The 12,376-nt window shown below is 37.0% G+C and overlaps 1 protein-coding gene and 1 long non-coding RNA gene across 2 annotated transcripts in view; both read left to right on the forward strand.

Annotated features, from left to right (window-relative positions):
- Positions 1–9,919, forward strand: part of LOC109826844 — a gene marked incomplete at its 3' end in the record, with an annotated part of 11,014 nt that extends 1,095 nt beyond the window's left edge. The window contains 7 exon segments of the mRNA XM_020393865.1: positions 150–794; positions 5,839–6,080; positions 7,521–7,656; positions 7,915–8,163; positions 8,751–9,065; positions 9,353–9,422; positions 9,424–9,919. Coding sequence (XP_020249454.1) covers positions 150–794; positions 5,839–6,080; positions 7,521–7,656; positions 7,915–8,163; positions 8,751–9,065; positions 9,353–9,422; positions 9,424–9,919 — 2,153 coding nt within the window.
- On the forward strand, positions 9,922–11,613 carry LOC109825681. Its single transcript, XR_002243074.1, has 2 exons — positions 9,922–10,109; positions 11,375–11,613. It is a non-coding gene; the product is annotated as an uncharacterized LOC109825681 (long non-coding RNA).

Genomic DNA, 12,376 nt, shown 5'->3' on the forward strand with positions numbered 1-12,376 from the left:
AAAAGTTTGAAGTCTGTGAAGTAGTAAAAATCTCAACAGCACACCAGAAGATGTTAACTGAGATCCAAACCTTTTGGTTTTGGGGGGGTTAATTGAGATCCAAACTTTTGGGGGGCTATGCGACATGATATATTTCTCATTGCCTGCAGGTCGAGACAAGGTGGGAGAATCCCCTCTCCTAAGCTCCTTCCAATCCATGGCCATTACCGAGAACCCTGAAATACCCCAGCCCTCTCCCCCAGCCGGCACCCGCGATCAGTTCTCACCGGAGAAAGAAGACGTCCCTAAGGAAGAAGAAAAACAAACGGAACACAACCAACAAAACCCCCCAACATACACCGATAAGCTCTCCTCCGTGGCAACCGCCGCCAAAGACGCCGCCGTCTCTGTCGCCGCCACCTCAACCGAATATACCAAGAAGATCGCATCCACCGTCCTCGACAAGGCCTCTGGAGCTTCGACTGCTATGATGGGCAAAGGATCCGCCAACGAGACTGAGCCTAAGCCCGATAAGTGGGTGTCGGTGAAGGAGTATATAGTGGGGAAGACGAGGCCTGGGGAGGAGGATAGGGTGTTGTCCGAGGTTATATCGGGTGCGATGAAGAGCAAGAAGCAAGAAGCCACCCTGGTACCGGAGACAGAAACAGAGGCGAAGGGGTCGGCCGAGGAGAGCGGTGGAGGGGGGATGGGGATGGTAGATAAGATTAAAGGGGCTGTGAGTTCTTGGATTGGAGCCGGAAGTGTAGCAGGAGGGAAGCAAGCATCGACAACAAGTGAGAGCATGGACCTCAAAGGTGAGTAGGGTAAACTTCGCAAGCCTTCTGACCTCCTCAGATATTAGTACACTGTATCTTTTATGTTTTGAAATTAGTTCCTCAGATTATTGAAGTTGATTGAAATTTTTATCAGGTCCCTTAATTCTTATAACTTATTCCAGAATTAGTCGAATTGCTACTAAAGACCGCCAAATTGTTTCAAATTAATCCCTTCAGTAAAGAGTAGCTTAGTAGAGTAGCAAAATATGAGATTTAATTGTTATAAATTATCTTAGAAGTAGTCCCTCGAATTACTGGAGTTGCTATTAAAGTCAGACAAATTGTTTCAAATTAATCCCTTCGGTCAAGAGTAGCTACTCTTAATAGAGTAGCAAAATATGAGATTTGGGGAAACTGATAAAATTACAATGTTTGAAAATCTAAATATTAGAGATATAAGGGACTGCAATCAAAAGAAATTTATAGATTACAGAAAATCTGCAGTGAAGTTTGTCGCATTATACTGCCATGACAAAAGTACTTTGAAAAGACTACTTGGTAAATTTCAGATAATTCTCTCTCTGTTTGACTTCTGTATTACCACTTTTAGTTAATTTAGGTGAAAATAATTTCATCTTGACCCATTAAAATTAGGGCTTTTCAGGTAATCTATGATTAAAATGCAGTGATTGTAGGTACACTACCTTCAAGTTTAATATTGACATAGAAACCACCTTTAAAGTGAGTTTCGATTGCAATCAACCACATTAACCTGTTTTTTATGAAATTTTTTCCTCGGTCACGACGGAAGAAACGACGACGATGACTAATCATTGGTCTTCTTCCTCTTCGATTTCTTCCTCGTTCGCTGAGACGATCGAATCCTAATCGCTCGATTTCCAATCCTCTCTCCAACGCGATCGACATCGATCGATCAATCGATCAGTTAGGGATTTAGACAAAAAAAGAATGAAGACAAAAAAGATAAAGATTCGAGTAAATAGGAAAGTTGAAAATATAAGTAAATAGGCCTAGTATTGATTAGAGGAGAAGGGAAAACCGATGGGAGTTGGAGAAGGGAAAACCACTTGGAGTTTCACGTTGGCTGAAGGGAGCTGTTGGTTATTTGATTAGGAGTGATCGTGGATCGTGGGAAGTTTATTTAGAGAGATAGTAGGGAGATAAGTTTTCACTGTTCAAAACTTAGGTTACTGTTCATTTTATCTTTTTTGTTGTTCTCCTTTAGTAATAAAGAAGTAGATGCATAATTAATATTTTATAATTTAATTATGAAGAATTCTTACCTGTAATTGCTGGACAAGATTCATGTCATGGCATCTGCAGAATTTCAGAAAGCACACTCAAAGTTTAATACTTACAAACTTACTACGAAATGCACCTTTAATTATCAAATAACATGCAGAAAGTTAGCACTCCGACCAGGTTTCTGAAAGTTGCACATTGAATTAGTTCAACTCACATATCATCTTGAACACTGGAAATCATCATCACAATTGGACTCCATGGCCATATTTGAGTTGAACAAGCATCAATGCTCCCTGATGAGTTTGAAATTGTTAATGAATGAAATATTTCGCAAATATGCATAAGGCTATGAAACTACAGCTCATAAGTCATAGTTCGCGTTAAAGCTGTATAAGTCAATTATTAGTATACAAATATGCAATTATCATGTGTAAAGTCCATATTTTCATCAGCCTTTTTAGCTAGCAAAACAATGTAAAATTAGTTAAACTTCTTTCGGGGTCTTTGAGCAACAAATTTCTTTTTCTTCATAATCTATTTTTACCCAATGTATAGGCAACATGATTCTGATCAAGAAAAATCCTATTTTGTGAAAAAGAATGTTGACAAAATTTGATGTAGGGATCAGCATTCATATCTGATTAACAAAATAAATCAGAAAAAAAAGAAAACTTTATTTCTCAAAGTTTACTTGATCAGTAACTGAGCATTAATTTACAGTAACTAACAAATCAAGCATTAAAGATAAAAATAAAACTAAAACATAACAAATTTCACAAAAATCTATTACAATCTAAGAGTATTCATTCACCAATCCACCAAATTGACGTACGATTTCAATGCAACTTCCAAAATCAATTCCAACTTCCAAAATTAATTCCTTCACCAGTTTCTTCAAAATCAACTAACAAATCAAAAAACAAATAAAAAAGGGGAAAGATCATAAAATCAAAGTTTGATTTATTTGGAAACTCTCGTTCTCCTCAGATCTCGCGATCTCATTAATCGGTTTCAACAAAGAAACTCTCGTTCTCAAACTAAAAGTCGTTTGAAAACAAACTCAAATTGATGAAAAAAATAAAAAAATGGCGAAAATTACCTCCTTAGGCACTGCTCGATCCAAACAGGGCACTGCGACTTCAAACCCGAACCTGAATATGATGAGCTCCTCCTCTCAATGGCGACGATGGTCAGATCTCTCTGTCCCTCTCTTCATCGACTTCCTCGTCGTCGTCGAGATCGTCCTCGGACACCTCGACTTCGCCATCGTCGAGAACTGGACCAACTCTTTCTATTTCCCTTCCTCGATCACGACGGAAGAAACGACGACGATGACGAATCCTTCGTCTTCTTCCTCTTCGATTTCTTCCTCGTTCGCTGAGACGATCGAATCCTAATCACTCGATTTCCCCTCCTTTCTCCAACGTGATCGGCATCGATCGATCAGTTAGGGATTCAGACTAAAAAAAAGAACGAAGAGAGAAAAAAATAAAGATTCGAGTAAATAGGAAAGCTGAGAATATGAGTAAATAGACCTAGTATTGATTATAGGAGAAGGGAAAACCGCTGGGAGTTTCATGTTGGTTGAAAGGGAGAAGTTGGTTATTTGATTGGGAGTGATCGTGGATCGTGGGAAGTTTATTTAGAGAGAGATAGTAGGGAGATAAGGTTTTCATTGTTCAGAATTTAGGTTATTGTTCATTTTATCTTTTTTTTTTGTTCTTCTTTAGTAATAAAGAAGTAGATGCATAATTAATATTTTATTATTTAATTATGAAGAATTCTTACCTGTAACTTGCTAGACAAGATTCATGTCATGGCATCTGTAGAATTTCAGAAAGCACACTCAAAGTTTAATACTCACAACCTTACTACGAAATGCACCTTTAATTATTAAATAACATGCAGAAGGTTAGCACTCCGATCAGGTTTCTGAAAATTGCACATTGAATTGGTTCAACTCACATACCATCTTGAACACTATGGAAATCATCATCACAATCGGAGTACATGGCCATATTTGAGTCGAACCAGGCATCGACAATGCTCTCTGATGAGTTTGAAACTATCAATGAATGATATATTCGCAAATATGCATAAGCCTATGAAACTACAGCTCATAAGTCATAGCCTGCATTAAAGCTGTATAAGTCAATTATTAGTATACAAATATGCAATTATTGTGTGTAAAGTTCATATTTTCATCAGCAAAAACATAAGTCAATACTCCGCGTTAAAGTTGTATAAGTCAATTTTTAGTATACAAATGTGCAATTATTGTGTGTAAAGTTTATATTTTCATCAGCCTTTTTGGTTGGCAATATAATGTAAAATTAGTTAAACTTCTTTCGGGGTCTTTGAGCAACAAATTTCTTTTCCTTCATAATTTATTTTTACCCAATGTATAGGCAACATGATTCTGATCCAAGAAAAATCCTATTTTGTGGAAAAGAATGTTGACAAAATCTGCTGTAGGGATCGGCATTCATATCTGATTAACAAAATAAACTAGAAAATAAGAAAACTCTATTTTTCAAAGTTTACTTGATCAGTAACCGAGCATCAATTTACAGTAACTAACAAATCAAGCATTGAAGATAAAAATAAAACTAAAACATAACAAATTTCACAAATCTATTGTAATCTAAGAGTATCCATTCACCAATCCACCAAATTGATGTACGATTTCACGAATGCAACTTCCAAAATCAACTCCTTCACCAGTTTCTTCAAAATCAACCAACAAATAAAAAATAAATAAATAAGCCTACAGCCTTCATGAAGATTTGTTGGAGCACCACTGGCATATCTGTAAATAAATTCCTTAAAAATAGGTCTCACATTTCTAGATAGATTGATTTGACGGTTAGGAGGTGTTCCACACCCAAAATTATAATTAACTACAATTTCAATTAGGTAAAAAGGTTATTTTAGGAAATATAATTTAGGAGAGAAACATGATTAGTTAGAACTCTCCAACCAAGTATTTACCGCGTTATCATGTAATTCTCCAACTAACCGAAGCTGTAGGCAAAAAAAAACATCCGCCCAAAAATTCTCTTGAAGAGAACGCCATCAAAGTTCTCTTGAAGAGAATGCCATGAAAGTCTCCAACTGATCGAAGCTGTAGGCAAAAAGAGAAAAAAAGTTCCACCCAAAAATTCTTTTGAAGAGAACGTCATCAAAGTTCATTTGATCTCTTGAAGAGAATGTCGTGAAAGTCTCCAAATAACCGAAACTGTAGGCAAAAACAAAGCTCGCCCAAAAATTCCTTTGAAGAGAACGCCATCAAAGTTCTCTTGAAGAGAATGCCATGAAAGGTAACTCTTTTTCCTTTCTAAAAAAATTTTAATTATATAGTATGATGTAGTCATAGTATTTGCAGTTAACCCTCTTCATTTGATGCAATCTATTGACTAAATTAAAAACATAATCTCTATGTTTATAAGCTAATTAATCAAGACGACTACAATTTTTACTACAGAAGCTCCTACAGTTTGCATGCATGCGCTCTATCACACATGAACACATGGTCATGCTGCAAAATTAAAGACTTTTAGTTTAGGTTCATAGTTCAAATAGTCATAAATTCCATCATCTAAGATTTAAAACTACACGATGCTGAACTAGTAAATTGATGTTATCTAGCCTATGGAATTATCTGTGATGCATTATAAACTTTTATTGACTTTAGTTGAATGGAAAAAATAAAGTCACAATCAAAATAAAGTCACAATCACATATATTTAAGTGATTTATTTAGGAGTTATAATTTTATTTTTCTTGTACTTATTTTTGATATTTAATTGAAATGCAGAAAATGTCAAAGAGGAGTCTATTGGTATTTATTGCAATCCAACAAAAATGTTCAATATCGTAAGTGGCTTAACAGATGTACAAAAACAAGCAATAGTGGATATGGGTTTGGGAAGTATTTTATATATTCCTGATATAAGAATGCGTCGTTGTCATTGTTATTGGTTAATGATTAAGGTAAATACAGAAATATGTATAATCAAAATAATAGATTGTGAGGTGTCACTCTCAGAAAAGGATGTCGTTTACTAGATGGGATTATGTGTTGAAGGTGATATTGTTATGCTTTGCAATGAAAGTGTTGACCCAGAAACTTTGAAATATTATGTTGAACCATTCACGAAGAAAATTACAACCAGATACCTTATAAATTGTATTAGCTCATTTGATGGAGCAGATGATCATTTTAAGAAATCCTTTGTGCTTCTATTACTGGGACTTGTGCTAATCTCCTATAAATGATAAGGATTATATACCCCAATATTATCTAAATATTCTGGTTCATGTCAAAAAAAATTCTTCATACAATTGGGCTAGATTCACTCTTGACTTTTTATTTTCAAGCACTAAGTCAGAGGAACAAAGAAGTAAAGTATGTAAATGAGTGTATGCTTCTGTTACAGGTAAATTCTTTAACTTAAGTGAGCTAATATTTTTATTTTTACTATTTTATCTCATAATAACTATATATGCTTGTCATTTATATTAGCTATGAGCTAATATTTTTATTTTTACTATTTTATCTCATAATAACTATATATGCTTGTCATTTATATTAGCTATGGTATTATGAGCACTTCAGATTTCTTTTATCTCATAATAACTATATATGCTTGTCATTTATATTAGCTATGGTATTATGAGCACTTCAGATTTCTAGGTAATGACTTTGATTACAATGCTAGAACTCTTCCAACAATGGCACATTGGACTGAGAAGTGATGTGCATCAAGAGAGAACTATGAAAATTTATTTGGTCGTGCTGACAAAATGTATCATGAATTACAGGAAAAAAGGTAGATGATTAGTTTATTTTTTGGATTAATTTATATTATTTACCCAAATGTGCATTATTAATGTTCTCTCTAATTTTTTTTTCTTTTGTGGGGCGGAACAGAGACAGGAGAAAGAGAATGATTGCATTTAGGATAGAAAGCAATTAGAAGAGAATTTTGAAAGACTAAAATACTCTTTCTTATTTTAGCTCATTTGTTATTTTTGTCAATTTAAAAATTAAAAAAAACTTATTTTTGGAGCACCGAAGCAAACCTCAATAAAAAAGGAAAAAGATCAGAAAATCAAACTTTAATTTATTTGGAAACTCTCGTTCTTCTCAGATCTCGCGATCTCATTAGTCGGTTTCAGCGAAGAAACTCTCGTTCTCAAACTATAAAAGCCGTTCGAAAACAGACTCAAATTGATGAAAAAATAAAAAAAAAGGGCGAAAATTACCTCGTCAGGCGAACACCGCTTGATCCAAACAGGACACTGCGACTTCAAACCCGAACACGAAAACAAATACAGCACCCGAAAACAAATACAGCACAAGATCGGGGAAGTTTATTTAGAGAGATAGTAGGTAGATAAGTTTTTCGCTATTCAGAACTTAGGTTGCTGTTCATTTTATTTTTTTTTGTTGTTTTCTTAGTAATAAAGAAGAGGTAGACATTATTTTTTTTACAGCTAGAGAGGCCCAAATCTTGTCTCACAAATACAGCACAAGAAGCAAGTCAGGAAGGCGGCGGTTCAGTCGACACGTACGTGTTTGGAAGGGGACAACGTTGTTGTGGAATTCCGGATGAGCGTGAAAACGTGGAAGGTCGTGGTTGCGGCACCTGTCGGTCCACTCCCGCAAACCTCTCGACTCTATCCCTTCCCTTCCCCTTGTATATATACCTCCCTCATCGCCGATGACTTCTGAAAACAAAGCGGGGGAAGTTAACAAACTAAAAGAAAGCGATGCAGGCTCATCACCAAGAACACCCGCACGGTAAGCAGCAGATCAAAAGTCCAGCATCAGTCGTTTTGTCTCGTAATAATAACTCCATTAATTTTTTTTTTTTTTTTTTTTTTGAAGATGAAGAAATAGGAGATCAGGGGCATGAGAAGAAGCCAGTGATGCAGAGAATGAAGGACAAGGTGAAGAAGCCAGTGATCAAGATGAAGGAGACTATTAACAAGAAGATGCATCACGGTCATGACGATGGGCATGACGATGAACATCGCGAGCAGCGTGAGCGTGATGCCGAGGATGTTAAAAGCGACGAAGAGGAGGAAGGGTGTGATGCAGAGGAGAAGCCCGGCCCTGAGGTTCACGGCGCGCCCGGTGCGTACCCGTCTTAGACTCGCTCTACACTTAAATTTTTTTGTTTCCCTAACTATTAGGATCTTTTTAGAAAGAACAATTTTTCAAAACTGCCCCTTTTAAATTTTTATTTTTTAAAATCAACCCTATTTTTTTATTTACCAAAACCGATCCGTTTTTTTGATTACCAGCCTAATCACATTCCTAAATAGCCAGGTTGCCAACCCCGACTATTTAGCAGGGTGTTAAACCCTAATTAGAAGCTTTAAACCATACAAATTTAAGTCCTAAATAGTCGGGGTTGGCAACCCCGACTATTTAGGAATGTGATTAGGCTGCTAATAAAAAAACAGATCGGTTTTGGTAAATAAAAAAAACAGGATCGATTTTGAAAAATAAAAATTTTAAAGGGAATGTTTTGAAAAATTGTTCTTTTAGAAATTCTAACAAATCTCATCTTGTGATAGTATATTACAGAAAATAACTTTTGATTCAAAACTTTAGTATTGATTTAGGGGTTTTTTTTTTTTTTTGAAATTTATCCTGTAGATAGTATTTTATAGATATTTTTGATATAATATGGTTCTAATTGGTTTTTGTGATTGTAGTGTATGAGAGCCCTGCGACTAGTCATTTAATACTTGGTGGACAGAATGAGAATCTTGGACCAGGGAAGGTTGACCTGAGAGAGGAGAAGCCTGCGGCGGCGGCGGCCACAGAGGATCCTCCTGCGGCGCCGACGAGCACGGGTGACGAGAGCAGGCTCACGTATCCTTCTGCAGATAAAAGCCCAGAAAAGGCCAGTTTGGGGGGCATAATTGGGACCGTCGATGAGGATGCAGCAGCTGCTCCGAAGGGCAAGACGGAAATTCCAACTTCTGGGGGTGAAGAGAGCCAAGCGATGGCCTCTTCTCCTACCGCAGGTACACATTTCTATGTTTTGAAGTATTTTTTGAAGTTTTGAAAGTACATAATCAAAAAGGAGCGAATAGAGGTTTGGCCTCTTGAATTGAACTTCAGTGGCCATGCTTTATGCTTCTAGTCTAACTTCTGGTTCATTCAAAATTTTAGAGCCTGTGAAGTAGTAAAAATCTCAACAGAACACCAGAAGATGTTAACTGAGATCCAAACCTTTTGGTTTTGGGGGGGTTAATTGAGATCCAAACTTTTGGGGGGCTATGCGACATGATATATTTCTCATTGCCTGCAGGTCGAGACAAGGTGGGAGAATCCCCTCTCCTAAGCTCCTTCCAATCCATGGCCATTACCGAGAACCCTGAAATACCCCAGCCCCCCAGCCGACACCCGCGATCAGTTCTCACCAGAGAAAGAAGACGACCCTAAAGAAGAAGAAAAACCCCAACAAAACCCCCCAACATACACCGAAAAGCTCTCCTCCGTGGCAACCGCCGCCAAAGACGCCGCCGTCTCTGTCGCCGCCACCTCAACCGAATATACCAAGAAGATCGCGTCCACCGTCCTCGACAAGGCCTCTGGAGCTTCGACTGCGATGATGGGTAAAGGATCCGCCAACGAGACTGAGCCTAACCCCGATAAGGGGGTGTCGGTGAAGGAGTATATAGTTGGGAAGACGAGGCCTGGGGAGGAGGATAGGGTGTTGTCTGAGGTTATATCGGGTGCGATGCAGAGCGAGAAGCAAGAAGCCAACCTGGTACCGGAGACAGAAACAGAGGTGGGTGCGATGCAGAGCAAGAAGCAAGAAGCCACCCTGGTACCGGAGACAGAAACAGAGGCGAAGGGGTCGGCCGAGGAGAAGAGCAAGAAGCAAGAAGCCACCCTGGTACCGGAGACAGAAACAGAGGCGAAGGGGTCGGCCGAGGAGAGCGGTGGAGGGGGGATGGGGATGGTAGATAAGATTAAAGGGGCTGTGAGTTCTTGGATTGGAGCCGGAAGTGTGGCAGGAGGGAAGCAAGCATCGACCCCAAGTGAGAGCATGGACCTCAAAGGTGAGTAGGGTAAATTAACTTGCAGGCCTTCTGACCTCCTCAGATATTAGTACAATATATCTTTTATGCTTTGAAATTAGTTCCTCAGATTATTGAAGTTGATTGAAATTTCTATTAGGTCCCTTAGTTCTTATAACTTATTCCAGAATTAGTCGAATTGCTACTAAAGTCCGCCAAATTGTTTCAAATTAATCCCTTCAGTAAAGAGTAGCTTAGTAGAGTAGCAAAATATGAGATTTAATTCTTATAAATTATCTTAGAACTAGTCCCATCGAATTACTGGAGTTGCTATTAAAGTCGGCCAAATTGTTTCAAATTAATCCCTTCGGTCAAGAGTAGCTACTCTTAGTAGAGTAGAAAAATATGAGATTTGGGGAAACTGATAAAATTACAATGTTTGAAAATCTAAATAAGTTTGTCGCATTCAACTGCCATGACAAAAAAGTACTTTGAAAAGACTACTTGGTAAATTTCAAATAATTCTATCTCTGTTTTACTTGGATTGGGATCCTCTCCTCATCAATAGTGTTTCCTAATATCTCCTCATACATCTTTACCCTTCATTTTGTGAGACACACCTTTGCTTTTTTACTTGCCCACAAAATGAAGGGTGGAGATGCATGAGGAGATATTAGGAAACACTATTGATGAGGAGAGGATCCCAATCCGTTTGGCTTCTGTATTACCGCTTTTAGTTAATTTAGGTGAAAATAATTTCAACTTTATCCATTAAAATTAGGGCTTTTTCAGGTAGTTTATGATTAAAATGCAGTGATTGTAGGAACACCACCTTCAAGTTTAATATTGACATAGAAACCACCTTTAAAGTGAGTTGCTATTGCAATCAACCATCTTAACCTGCTTTCTATGAAAATTTGACTTGAATTTTTAAAATATCTAGCATGTAATATTCTAAGGTGGTTTTCATAAAACTAGTGTGCACCGGCCCCTTATTTTTTAAGTATTGCATTTTTAACCTTCTCGCTCTAAATTTTAATACATTTAATTTGATTATTGTATGCTTAAAATTAGAAATATCCACTCCTCTATACGTAAATTTTTGAGAATTTTCGACAATTCTGGATATTTTGAAAAGGTAAAAAATGATTTTGTACAGAATTAGCTCTTAAAAGAACTCTCTAAACTGAGGAAGATTTTGTACGAGAAATAATCTTGATTTTATAGAACAATGCCTTGTTTTTTGTAGTTTCTTTTGTTGGAGTTATGTGTGAGCCGGATTAACTTGTGCTGTCTGTCAATGGCAGGGAAAGAATAGTGGCCGGTGCAAGCTATGAAGGTGCTTCAGCAAGGAGAGGGAAGGAGGGTGGTGTTTATTTATTTATTTTTGCTTTGTGTTTATGGACAAGTTATCGTATATTTATTGTATACTTTTGTACTTCGTAGGACGAAGGTGGTGGTGTTGTATGTATACGTTCTGCTTAATTTTGTGCGTGGCTTCATGCTCTCTTGGTGAAATTTAACTTCTGTTTGTGTGCGGACCTTAGTCGATTGCATATAACTCGAGAAATTTCGTTTCATACCAAGTAGCAGCACTTAATAACCCTAGTTTGGGCTTCAGAATTAGACGGTATCGATCAACTTGTTCTTTATGGATTTGTGAGGGATTTGCAGCAATTCTTTCTTTAACAGTTGGAAGCGTGCATTGGCGGTTAAATCAGTTTGCCACTCGCTTAACAACAATTTCTTTCTTTGTTCTTAGTGAGGTTCCGTTGAGGAAAACCCCTTTATTAATCAATTTAACTCATCATCCATATACATAGTTGTTTTGATCCGCATTTAATTTGTTTTAATTCAGACCATCTTGATGTCCTATTAGATATCATATCCACTGGCGAGTTATCATAGACAATTTGTCCAAGCCTCAACTCTTCCAAATAATCTGTTGCCCTACACCATGTCTCATATCCCATTAGTCTCTACCTTGTCAAACAAAATCTTATATGTAATTTACGTAATTGAGGATTCGTAGGGATACAATTATCTTACATTGTTTAGATTTATTTGATGTATGTAAACCGATTATATGTACATGAATCAATCAATGAAATAGTTCTTATAACCTCTTTTATATTTCTTCTCTTTAAACTTCAGCATGGTATAACAATAAAGCTCTTCATCTCCTCAAGTGCTTTTCTAACACTTCGCCGAGGCAAGAGTTTCAATTGCTAAGTGTTTTCTTTTTAGCACTCTACATGAACCAAATAGAAGTTGTTCTAACTCAATCATTTGTTTGGTAGTGCAATTTT

This window comes from Asparagus officinalis, chromosome 10, assembly GCF_001876935.1.
Source record: "Asparagus officinalis chromosome 10, Aspof.V1, whole genome shotgun sequence".
Classification (NCBI taxonomy): Eukaryota; Viridiplantae; Streptophyta; class Magnoliopsida; order Asparagales; family Asparagaceae; genus Asparagus; species Asparagus officinalis.